The following is a 12495-nucleotide window of genomic DNA, read 5'->3' on the forward strand; positions in this document are numbered from 1 at the left end:
TACCAGCTCTACTTCTTTCAGCTATCAAATTCAGTAAGCTTGGCTACTTTCTGCTAATTCATCCCTAGTTTCAGTGAAAATTATATTAGTAAATTTTAAATTTTTGTTCTGAAAGTTTATTTAATTATTTAAGTTTAATCCTCTGGCCTGAATATTTAGAGACACCAACAGAATATTAGATAAATGTTTATTGTTCTTTTTTCTGCTGGTCACTAAAAAGAACACTTCATTTTATGCAGTGACTCTCTAGAGGAATGGAACAAATGTGCAAGGAAGTGTGTACAACCTAATTATTCTATAGCCAGGACCTCTGTTTTTTGCTTCTGACTTATCTATTTTATATAAAAAGAAAAAGATTCATTTTTTTTGTGATGTCTAGCTAAAATAAATATTAAAAAAAAGAATATCAAAGTAAACGTTTTCTGGAGTTAATGTGTACACATATATATAAGTGAGTCACAAAGAATGTAATAAACTTTCAGGACATTTTGTACTGGTGAAAATAAAGGCAAAAGTTCATATAAACACTGGTTTGACAATACTTCATTAGCAAGTGTTGACTGGTGAAAGATTTCACCCTCTTTCTGCACATTTGGAAAATTAAACCAGACAGTTTTTGAAACCCAAATTAAGGGGTAAATTTAATGATATATATGAAATCTGAACTGAAAATTAAAAAAAAATTGGTCCCAGAACTGTATTTTTAGTTGTTTTCGAGAAATCTGGAGTAAAAGACAAAAAATTGGCATAGAAAAATACACTATTTTATGTTTAGTGTACAAAGTTTAATGGGTAATAAACTCATAAAAGTTTTAAACAAACTTGTTGAGAATTTGATTCTGAGTAAAATTCTGAATTTAAATGAATAAAATCCACAGAAACTAAATACAAATATAGGAATTTTGAAGTTTTATTAAAAACAAAACTTATCAAAATGTAGCATATTTTAACTACATATTAAATGAAATAAAATGTTCAGTATTACAAAATAAAAGAATAAAGTATTTTTAGAAGATTAAACAATTAAAATTAATAAAAAAAGAAAAGTCAAATTAAACAACAAATCTATATAACAAATTTTAGATATTTTTAAAGTTAATTCAAAATTAATTTTATCTAAATCTGTTTGAAATAATTAATTTTATACATTGGCAATACTAATACTTGATTCCAACAATTAAATTTTTTGTATTGCATTTCAATAGCAATAAACATTTAAACCATTTTTGTTTACAGGTACTGCAGTAGAAATGCAGAAGTTTCACAGCGAGAATATCATCAAAGATTTTGAATAGGATTCCAGGCCATAGAATCTTTTCTTATTGAAAACTCCAGTAGATTTAACATCTCTTTAGGTTGCAACCTCCAAAGTCTTACTTTTGGTGTACAACATTCTTGTCTAGTCAGTCGGTAGCACTAGGTAGAATTCCCTTCTCTACCATGTAATGTACTCACTATATTGTCTGCCCCAGTGGTTAGAAAGTGAAGGTCCATACCAAAAATTGCACTGGTACTTTCCAGTAGTGGAGGATGGCCGGCCTCCATAGCACGAGTAGTAGCGTCTCAGCCTTTCACCCAGAGGTCTTTGATTCAAATCACGGTCAGGCATGGCATTTTTCACACACACTACAAAATATGCATCTCATCCTCTGCAATAATTGCTTAACTGCAGACCTGGAGGTAAGTAGTGGAGGATGGAAAACAATAAAGAGGGTGAGATAAATAATAAATGATGAACTAATGGCCAGCCTAGACCATTTATTGAACCTATAATCTTCAGTCTATCAATTACTTTCTTAAAAAACCAAGCTGCTGATGCAATTTAGTGTTTGAATTACTGTGAACCATAACTTTACAAAACAATTTTAGAAAATGTGTTAAAATGAAATAGTAATCTATTTTCAGCAGAACATTCAAGCATGTTCTACTATTTGCAAGTCAACATTTTACTTCCTTGTATGAAGAAAAGGAAGTATTGTGATTGCAAAATATTTTGGTTTTCAGATTTCAACAGAAATATAAATTTTGACCATCCCTGAATCCATTTTGACTAGTTTCAGTGTGATGTTTGTACGTATGTATGTATGTACTTATGTATCTCGCATAACTCAAAAACAATTAGCTGTAGTAGGCTGAAGTTTTGGATTTAGGGCTTTGTTACATCTAGTTGTGCACCTTCCCTTTTGATTGCAATGAACTGAATCAAAGTGACCAAAAAAAGCCTAAAATCTAAAACAATTTGGATTTTGGACTTTTTCTTAAGTGTAGTAATAAGTCCTCATTAAGAGCTATGAACGATATAAAATAAGTGGTACTTATTTTGATTGGTTCCAGAGTTATAGCCAAATAAAATTTTAATTAATGAAATATTTGGATAAAGGGGAGGCACTTTGGTTCGAATCAGACTTCATTTCCTTTTTTTTAAATTTAAATATATTGTTTTATTAATAATTATTAATCTCTGATTGTAAAAAAAAATTTAGATAAATGATTCAAAAATAACAATAAAAAAAAAAATATGAAAAATATCAGAAGTTATTAATGTAATAATACTTGAAGTACTTTTCATTTTAAAAAAATGTGTATATGTAATTTAATAGGTATACAAGGAAGTCATGTAGTGCCCACATCAGATTTTTACTTTATATTAGAATAAGCTGTTAACGAATTAGAAAACAGATCTAATAGTTAAGTTGCTGTTATGTGCATTATGTAATAATATTTATGTTACAATCAACTATAAGCACTTGTGTTTGTTTTCAGGCTTTTTCTAATGATTCTTTTGATTGGGTGACAGAGGAATTAACATCAATTAAAAACTAATAATTATTGAATACTTAAGAGAAAGAAATTTAAAAGTTTTATATGAAATTAATTCATTGTAATTGTTTTACAATTTAACCAAAGTATTACCATTTAAGTCTACATATAATCTAGAAACAAATGATAATGAATATTAATTTACTTAAAAGCTTTTCTAATTTCTTTATTTTTTACTAATGTTTAATATTCATTTTATACGTTGTCAGAAAACTTTAGCCACAAGTATATTTATATTTACAGATTTAGCCATTTTAACACCTTAATGTTAATTTATGTTGCCAAGAAAATTATTTACAAAAAAGGAATTATTTACAGCATAGCATTCTGTTAATTGAATGAATGACTAAATATATGTAGCATGTTATATTAATACTTACATACTATATAATATACTATAATACTACATATTGCTATATAGTTGAATTTTGTCTTTATTTTAATGGATGTAAAATGTCTAAATTTTGTTTCTTTTTTCTGTATGTTTGTCATATAGTGTATCCTCTATCAGCAAACAGTTTGTTGATTTTTCTTTGAATTTCTTACACCACAATTGAATATTAATCATTAAATAATTAATGATTAAATTATTAATAATTGAATTTTTTAATACCAATTATTTTTTTTATATGTATACTATAGGTTGTGATAAGAAAATGTACTATTTGACTTTTATTAAAAGACAATTACACCAGTTTAAGAAGTAGAAAATATATCTAAAAGAAAAATTAAATACTTAAAATTAAAGATTAATATTGATTGAAGAATATTATTAATAATTTAACTAAAATAATTTGATTTGTAGCATTTACCTTGAATGATCTAAATCTCTTTTGTTACCCAGTAGTAATGTTGTATAATACGATGGCAGTTTAAGTTTACTTAAAGAATCTAATAATGTTTGTGCTTCATTAAAACTATTTAGATCGCATACGCTGTACACAACGACAAATGCTTCACCCCATCTTATATGGTCATACAGACATCCAGTTACCTAAAACAAGATAAAAATATATTAGTGTAATCTGATCTAAGCATGTTCATTTTCAAATTAATGTCTTCAACATATTTTTACATGTCATGCATGTCATTTAGGGTATATTGTTAATTTATAAGGGTTTAAAATTTGGTTTGCAGTTTTAAGTGATGCATAATTTTGGTCTCATACAAGTTTCTATGAGGGTACATTTTGGGAAATTCTATATGATCAAGAAATTAAGGATAATTTAGGGTCATCATAATGAAAGGGAAAAAATCTTGTATTATATATAAACATGAAATGGTCCTAAATAATAGTTTGCATCTGGAGCGTATGGACATATAATGGTTACCTCTCAGACCCAGTCTGCTGGGTTAATGTATATATTTTTTCATTATTAATCACTTGATTGATTTGGTGCACTTCATTATTTTTTATTTTATAGTAATCTTTTTAATTTCTATGCATCTTACATTTTTAATTATATTAATATTTATTTTCCCCTACAATTTTTATCTTCTGCAATTCTTTCCATCATTAAATTTATTAATCTTGAGTGCTTTTGTATATGAATATCAATATTGTTTTTCTTCTTTTAAGAATTTCCCTTGGGCTTCTTTTTTTCGCTGATTCATCTTAAAATGTACTTATTGAAGTTTATCAACCTGCAGTGGATGCAGGTTTTCCTGTCTGTGCTATGTGTATTAAATAGTTTATTATTTCTAGAGACCATACTTACAACTAGATAAGTCACAAAAAATTGGAAATGGAATTTCATATGGATTCCATCATATTCTACTGTACTGTCATTTATTAAGTGCTGTTCAAGCACTGACTGACACATTCACTTGTATCCAATACAAAATTCATGCATCAATAACCACAATACACATGTTAGTAATTGTTGGCTTTTTAGCCTTGCAAGAATGGCAGATGATCAAGTTGTTGTGCTGCTAAGGAAGCTTATGCTCAACTAGTACTTGAGAATACAGTAACTTTTCTGACTATATGTGTTTTTTCATGTGTTTTTTCATGTGCGAAAGAAGTCAAAGACAAAAGGCAGTTACGTTTTCTAATGGATTTTATAATTAGGCCCATCAGGTAGATTGTAATTACCTAAAGTAGCCAAATTTATTTATTGAATCTAATACACTATGTTTATATACAGGTATATAAAAAAGTCATCCAATATTTTGGTAGTGTGTGTCTATCTACTATAAGAAAAATGTTCTCATAAACATATGTCCAGAGAGGCTTTTTTTATCCTTCTGCCTGTCATTTTGTGTTTTTGAATAAAAATATATACTTCCAGAACGGATTAAACTATTTTAATGAAATTTGGTATATTATTTTAAATTAATAAATCTCAAATAAATATGAACATTTTTTTCGTAAATTCAAAGTGGCAAGTATAAAAATTTTTCAATCCATGATAGCTCAAGAACTGCTTGTTTTAGGGAATAATTCTTTTCTAAAAATTTAATTTAATTTAAATGCTTAAATTTTAAGCGTTTCATTTTGAAGAAAATGACACCTTGTTTATTTTTTCATTGGATCATATAACAGAGTTAAAATAGAAAATGCTAGTGATTCTATGCTTAAATTACAAAATAATATCTTGCCAGTTTTTATCTTATATTTATTGTAGCCCAAAAACAGTTCTTTTATCTTATTTGATGAGGGATGAATATTGTTATGGTGGTTTGGGGTGGGGGGGGGGGTGGAATAAATGACAATTTAAAAAAAATACTACTAGAAAATTTTCTGATTTTTTTTTTTCTTTTTGCCCTTCTTTCCTAATTTTTTGTGGAGTTAGACAAATGGAATAGATGAAAAGTAATACACTTAGCATTTATAATAAATGCTTACACTTTTTTTAGTAGCTTATATTGAATCAATCAAATGTTACAATAATTAATAGATACCGATTATATGTAACATAAAAAGCTTGAAATATGCATGAAAAATGCAACTTTAAATAATAAAAAAATTGTAATTTTTAGTTTTTTATTTCAAAATCAGCATACAATTAGTAAGTAGTTGAATAACATATCAATAAATTTGATAATTAACAATTATTTAATATTTTGTTTCTTTTGTAAACATAAACAATCAGAGGTACTGTTCTGCAGCTGCTAAGTGTGCTCTAAGAGCTGTACAAGTTATAGGTTTGGCCAGCAACAATGTAAGATTTCATTTATTAACAAAGTACCCTACCGAAAAATATTGTAAATATAGCGAAAATATGCATCATCACTAGATTTTAAGGAAAATATGCAATAACTGGTGAGAATGGTTTTAATATGCAAATGCATATAATCCAGTCTCTAATAATTAAAGTCTGATTGAACTGGGGCAGTAAATTAAATTCTCATAAATCATCAGAAATATTAGTTTAATTCAGAGCCCTTTTGTATTATTGTACTGGTAATGTAGAAATTATAAAAGCAGTGAAAAAAAGTTTTAATCATTATTTTCTTTATGTATCCATTATTGTTAAATTATTCCATAAATATAATGATTTTTTAATTGAATAAGTAGAGGAGAAAGATTGGTTTTGAAATAAGAATTACATTATATTTCCAGAATAAATACTGATCCCCCTTGAACTTTATTCTGAACCTGATGCTGTTAACATACAAAAAAATTGATGTGGTTGAATGCAGATGAAAGGGTTTAATATATTTATAGTAGCATCTTGATATTTCATGCTTGGAATTCAAGGAATGATAAACTGGAAAAAAATATAAATTATAGAATAAAATATAACCAAAATTTTAAAGAACGTGACAAAAATTTATATTTGGCATGAAACTGTTAATGTACAGCTGTTTTTAATTTACTGTAATTATGTTTTATTACATTTTATAGTACTACATGTTTATTGTGTGAACGATGAAATAAGAAAGTGAAATTACATTTATAAAATTTCTGTAAGAACCTGGCAATACCAGGAAGATTACTCATGGACCTTATATGTAAACTAAATCATGTCAGTTAACCAAGTAATCCGAAAGCGTTGTACACAACATATTTTTAAAGATAGATCTTATAATGAATTTAGAACAATAAATTCCTTATTTATCAAACTGTTTATGTTGATCTCAAACACAAAATGAGTCGAGTTAATCTCTTGAGACTTTGTTTAGTGTCAAATATGTCATAGTTTAATCTATCATAGTGAGAAAATGGAAAAAAATTATGGTTTTAATCATTTAAGTTGTTGGTTTATTAACATTTTAGAATATTTATTCAGAAATAAATAAAGTATGGCGATGCCTCTATGTGTTTTGTCAGGCAGTGAACCATTTGATCTGAAGCCCTTTCAGGAAAGAGAATTAAATTTGATGAGAATTGTTGATGAAACTTCATGTTAATTATGTGTGAGTCATAAGAATCACTGTGACATCCTTTTCCAGTTTGTCCATTAGTGGAGAATTCTACAAAATTGCATTTGAATATACTCAGAAAGATTCTTGCGACTGGAGTAATTGTTCGGTAGTTGGAAAACATTTAAATTTAGTCGGGTTTCTTAGATCAAGATTTGAAGCGGCTCTCATACAGTTTAATTTATGCTTATTTAAGAATTCTTCAGATCTGTGGTTAGGGAATTAATTGGAAAAGAACGTAGAATGTAATTTACGATAGTTAATAAATTTAATATTTTCTTTGTATTTTCAGGTATCGAATTGAATCCCGTTGACGTTTTACTTAAACTATTTCTGCTTTATGGTAATTGATTTCAGATTTGTATTTGGTTACAGGGCTAGGAGTTTATCTGTAATCAGCCAACTACGTTTAAAATGATAAAAGATTCCAGGAAGAAAAATAACTGTCTGGGTAGATATGGTAACGGCGATCGAAGTATGACGCTAGAGATATCCAGTATGATGGAGATTTTTCTTCGGAGTTTTAGGTAGAAATAACTTTCAGGTTACTTATTCAGAAATAATTGAAGTATGATTACACGTAATTAAAAAAAAAAGATAAATCATTTTGGAGGAATTTGAAAAATGTTGGTGCTATTGCTGTTGTTTGTATGTTTACTAAAAGATTAACCTCATAGAATTTATGTTCTCCTGGAAATCAGACTGTAGATTTTTGTTACAAGCAAATCAATCCATGAACTATTGATTGATTCGATTAGAAATAGGTGAAAGAGAAGTTATTTACCACAAAAGATAGGAGAATACTTCCATTCTCGTTGAGAGTAATGTATATGATAATTTTAAGAATAAATCATTTATAAATGAATTCGGGTAGATCTTTGAAGCAATAATTAATTATTTTACGAGCATTATGCGAACACTAAATAACCTCTTAGGTATGTGTATCATTAAATCTAATTTTCAGATGGGGAAGTGTAGATAATTATTTGCTATGTTTGTGATGGATCTCGTTTTTACACGCTACATGTTTCCATGCGATGTTCCCACGTGTAGGCCTTCAGGCTTCCGTGATAAATAAATTGTTAAAAAATAATACAACAAAAATAAAAGGACTTGTTTTGTGTAGAACAATCGGCTGAGATAATGAATCAGTACTTCAGTTTTGCTGGGTAAGAAATTCCATAAACGTTAAAAAAACTATTGTATATATATATATATATATATATATATATATACAATATAAAATATATAAACTTTATAAAATATAAAGGGTATTGGTGTTATTTTTACGCAATTTTAATATGGTAGGTCTACACGTATTGTATAACATATATGTAATTAAGTTTTATGACGATATTTTCTACATCATTTACGTAATAAGTTTTCTTTGAATAATTTTGCATTATTACAAAGAATGCATTTTCAAATTTAATGTAATAATAATATTTTAGTTCTAATAAGAATAAAATAAACCTCTTTTACAGCAAATTTCAGACAACTCAACGCTTTCGGTTTTCACGCTATTCATCAGGAGAATATAAAATTAAAATAATTACGTACTTGTTTAGTTCTTTGTGGTTTAATATTAAATAAATATTTTAACAAAATCGAACAAAAATATTGACTATAATACATATTTGTATTTTTTAAATTTTATATTTTGATAATGCTGGGAAAGCTGTATTTTTAAATATTATCATGGGCAAGAGGTTGCCTTTACTATTATCGTTAATTTTATATTCTACCAATTTATTACCGCTATTTAAAAAAAAAAGAAGAAGAAGAATAAAGATTAAAAAAGTAACAGAACCGGCTTCACAGTAGCGTATTTAGAAGTAAAAATGTAATATATTTTCAGTTCTTTTAACTTCCATTTTTTTGAAGTGTCCTCAGATTAAAAACAATTATTCATTTTCTAATCATTTGTTTTGATTAAAAAATCAAAATTTAAAGAAGAATTGGAAAAGTTCTCTTTTATTTTTAAGTTCGCTTTTTTTTTTTAAATACAGGTAGGCTTAAAAATCATTGCCTGTATGAAAAAAGCCGTTCACAAGCAATGAAATGCCTACAAAAATACTTTGGCGTGTAACCAGAGTCTTGATAAATATAAAAAAGTATGAATATAAAGTAAAGAGACTACTACTGAACATATATAAGCAGATGGATTCTGTCATATTCTACAATGTTCTTAAGTGCACTTCAAGCACAGCTTGATTAATTCACTTGTATCCAATACGAACATTCTTGCGTCGGTAATCACAATGTATTTATTTCTGCTGGATTTTTAGCCGCGTAGGAATCGCGAGAAATGATCAAGCTATTGGAGCCGCTAAGGAGGCTTGCGCTCAGCTGATGTTTGAGAATATTGTAAATTTTCTGACTGTGTGCTTTTTCAAATGTCGGGAGTCAAAGGCAAAAGGCGATTATCCGCCTTTATATATATGATTCTAATATATTTACAATTAGGCTCATCAGGTAGATAGTTATTTCCTAAATTGGGCCTAATTTATTTAGTCAATCTAATGCACTTTCTCAGTAGGGTTTGTTATTACTATACTCTTGTTGAGTTAGCTCATAATAAATAAAAAGCTCAAAGAAACATTTAATAATGTTTCACTGGAAATCAGTAGATTATTTTAGATACGTTTGAATCGCAAACGATGATCGAGAAGGCCGCTAAGGAAGTTTACGTTCAACTAGTACTCGAGAATATAGTAATTTTTCTGAATATATGTGCTTTTTCGAAAGCCGGCTGAAAGCAGTTAAAAATAAAATGAACAGTTGACTGCTGTCGGAAATAAGGTGCGTCATATTAACTCTAGTGTATTGCCTTGGACACCGTCGAAGGCAATGACACCGTCACCATGAGGAAGTTAATCGGTGAAGAAGTTGTCCTTTCTCGAATACGTTTATGGCATTTTAGGTTGCTGCACGGATACTTCATATCACCTGGTGATGCTCTAATGCGTCCCATGAATAACTGTGCTCATATTTTATTTTATTGTGTACGTTATGTGGTATCGCATCGTTGGTTTAATCGCGCGCATAAATAATAAATAGGGTGATGTCAAAATTTTCAATTTCTTGATGCCAGTTATACTTTTACCTGATTGCTAACGTATTTTCCATTCTTTTAAATTCTTGCGAGAGCCCTACACAATTCCTCTTTATGTACTGATTATTCATATAACTTGTTTAATCTTATTTCTTTATTTTTTCAATTTTCGTGTAGGAGATGAATTTTAATGTCAGTTTAGTTTTCAAAATTTTCTCGTTAATAGAAACCTTTGCATAACTCTTAAAAAAAAATCATGTTGGCCACGTGTTACCTTTACGTTGTACTTAAAATCTAACTTCTTCATTTATGCTTATAAATTTGATAAATACTGTGTTTTTGTTTAACACATTTTATAGCGTTTGGTCAAAATTTTTATATCCAATGAATAACTTTTTTATCGAATTGAAAAGGTTTTCATAGTCTTGAAAAGTTTGTCATTCCTTCTATTTCTCATGCTTTTCAGGTGATAATTTATACGCCTTAAATCCAAAAAATAAAGAAAAAATAGGCTTTTGTAATATTGTAGCTTAAAATGGGACTATCAGAGAAAGATTTTTTACAAAATTAAAAAAAAAAAAAAATAATCGAAATCGGTTCTTTGGTAAATGGTAAGTTTCGAATATTTATATGCTGAATATGTATTACCGCTTGAATGCGTGTATGTATATATTACAAATACCTGATTCTTTGTTTTTTGGTCGTTGTTATGCATAACATAATTTTTTTTCTATACGTGGTACTGAACGAATTACAATTATTTAATTTACATAAATTGAGATGTTTTGTGTATCGATTTGATTAAGTTGTTTTAATGTGATATTAAACATTATGAGAAAGATTGTAGTGAACGTGCATTCGAATATAAATTTATGATAGTGTAAATAATATTTAAACATTATTTTATTATTATTAACCAGAATGTAGAATGTATTCATTATTTTTAGGGTTCATTTTGCTTAATTAATATGGTTTACGGTTTGGCCTTTGATCAGGAACTAGAAACGTAAACATTTCAAGCATTAGTTTTGTGTCTGTCCTTCGGTTCGGGTTTGTGTCTTTATGGGTTATGTCTAGTGCTTTGACCTTGTGTGAATTTACAGTATTGCTTACATGACAAATATAACGATATCTTTTATGCATTAATATAGATAAAAAATGCTTTTATAAACAGAAATTATGTTATCATAATTGCGGAGATAATGAACGAGAAGGATTTTCTGTAAATAGTAAAGTTCAAAACCAGTTCAATTACTAAAATCACTTCTGAAATATTAAAACTTTTTGTCTCTAAATAAACCGTCAAGAAATTGTTTCGTCAGCAAACCTTTTAATAAACTATGTAACATCCTTGGTGGCAGAAATTAGGAACGTGTATTTTCTTTAATATTGCCTGTTAAGCTTATAAACTATAATGTAATATGCATACGCAGTTAAAAATGTAGTAGACATTTTCTTCTTAAAGAAAACCGCTTTTTATGTTTACTAAAGAAAGAATACAGTTAAAAGAGTAAATATAAGATCTGATCTTGTATCTAGAAGAAGTTTTTAAAGATCATACACTCGCAAGCGTAGTTAAGCGAATGATTTAAAAATTCTCCCGGCAAGCCGACCCAGATTGACTACTATTCATGGTGTCTTAGAAGTGCATAATGTCTAAGAGCAGAGCCATAAAACATTATTATGTTCATCTAAGCTATAATCTGTGGTACAAAAGAAAACACCTGCGTTTGAAATTACATTTTACGAACCACCAGATGAAAACAATTGACTTTTATAACAAATTATTACTTGTTTTTTACCGCGTTTATTTAAGTTGTTTGAAATTTATTTGATGTGAACCTACAGAAATTACAAAATATTAAACATAATGAGCAGAAGCAGTATTTATACATGCATATATATATATATAATTTATTCTTACATGTAATGCTGCTTCTCTACAGAAACGAATATATTAATTTTGTATTTACACTGTTTCTTTATAATTTATTTAATAGCACCTCCCTTTGGATATTGATGATATAATATCTATCTCCCTTCCTATTATGGCTGGCTGCACGTAAATCATCTGTGGTCAAGAAGCTCCAATCAGAGTGACTTTTTTTAAGAATAATGATATTCGTTAAGCAGTGCTGTAGAACAGTGAAGGGTCGGTCACACGTAGGGCTAGATATCACCAGCACTTCGGTGGACTCGGTACGTAATGGTGTGTAAACCATACATTTTGCTCGATGAAAAAGAAACGGGAA

The 12495-nt window shown here is 28.3% G+C and overlaps 1 protein-coding gene across 2 annotated transcripts in view; it reads right to left on the reverse strand.

The window, feature by feature from the left end:
• The window catches only part of LOC142321940 (ras-related and estrogen-regulated growth inhibitor-like), a 167338-nt gene that overhangs the window by 17890 nt on the left and 136953 nt on the right, over positions 1-12495 (reverse strand). For both annotated transcript variants that reach the window (XM_075360470.1, XM_075360471.1), the window contains exon 5: positions 3633-3814. In XM_075360470.1, the coding sequence (XP_075216585.1) occupies positions 3633-3814 (182 nt within the window). The remainder of the gene's footprint in view (positions 1-3632; positions 3815-12495) is intronic.

The sequence above is a fragment of the Lycorma delicatula genome, chromosome 3 (assembly GCF_047948215.1).
Source record: "Lycorma delicatula isolate Av1 chromosome 3, ASM4794821v1, whole genome shotgun sequence".
In the NCBI taxonomy this organism is placed as follows: Eukaryota; Metazoa; Arthropoda; class Insecta; order Hemiptera; family Fulgoridae; genus Lycorma; species Lycorma delicatula.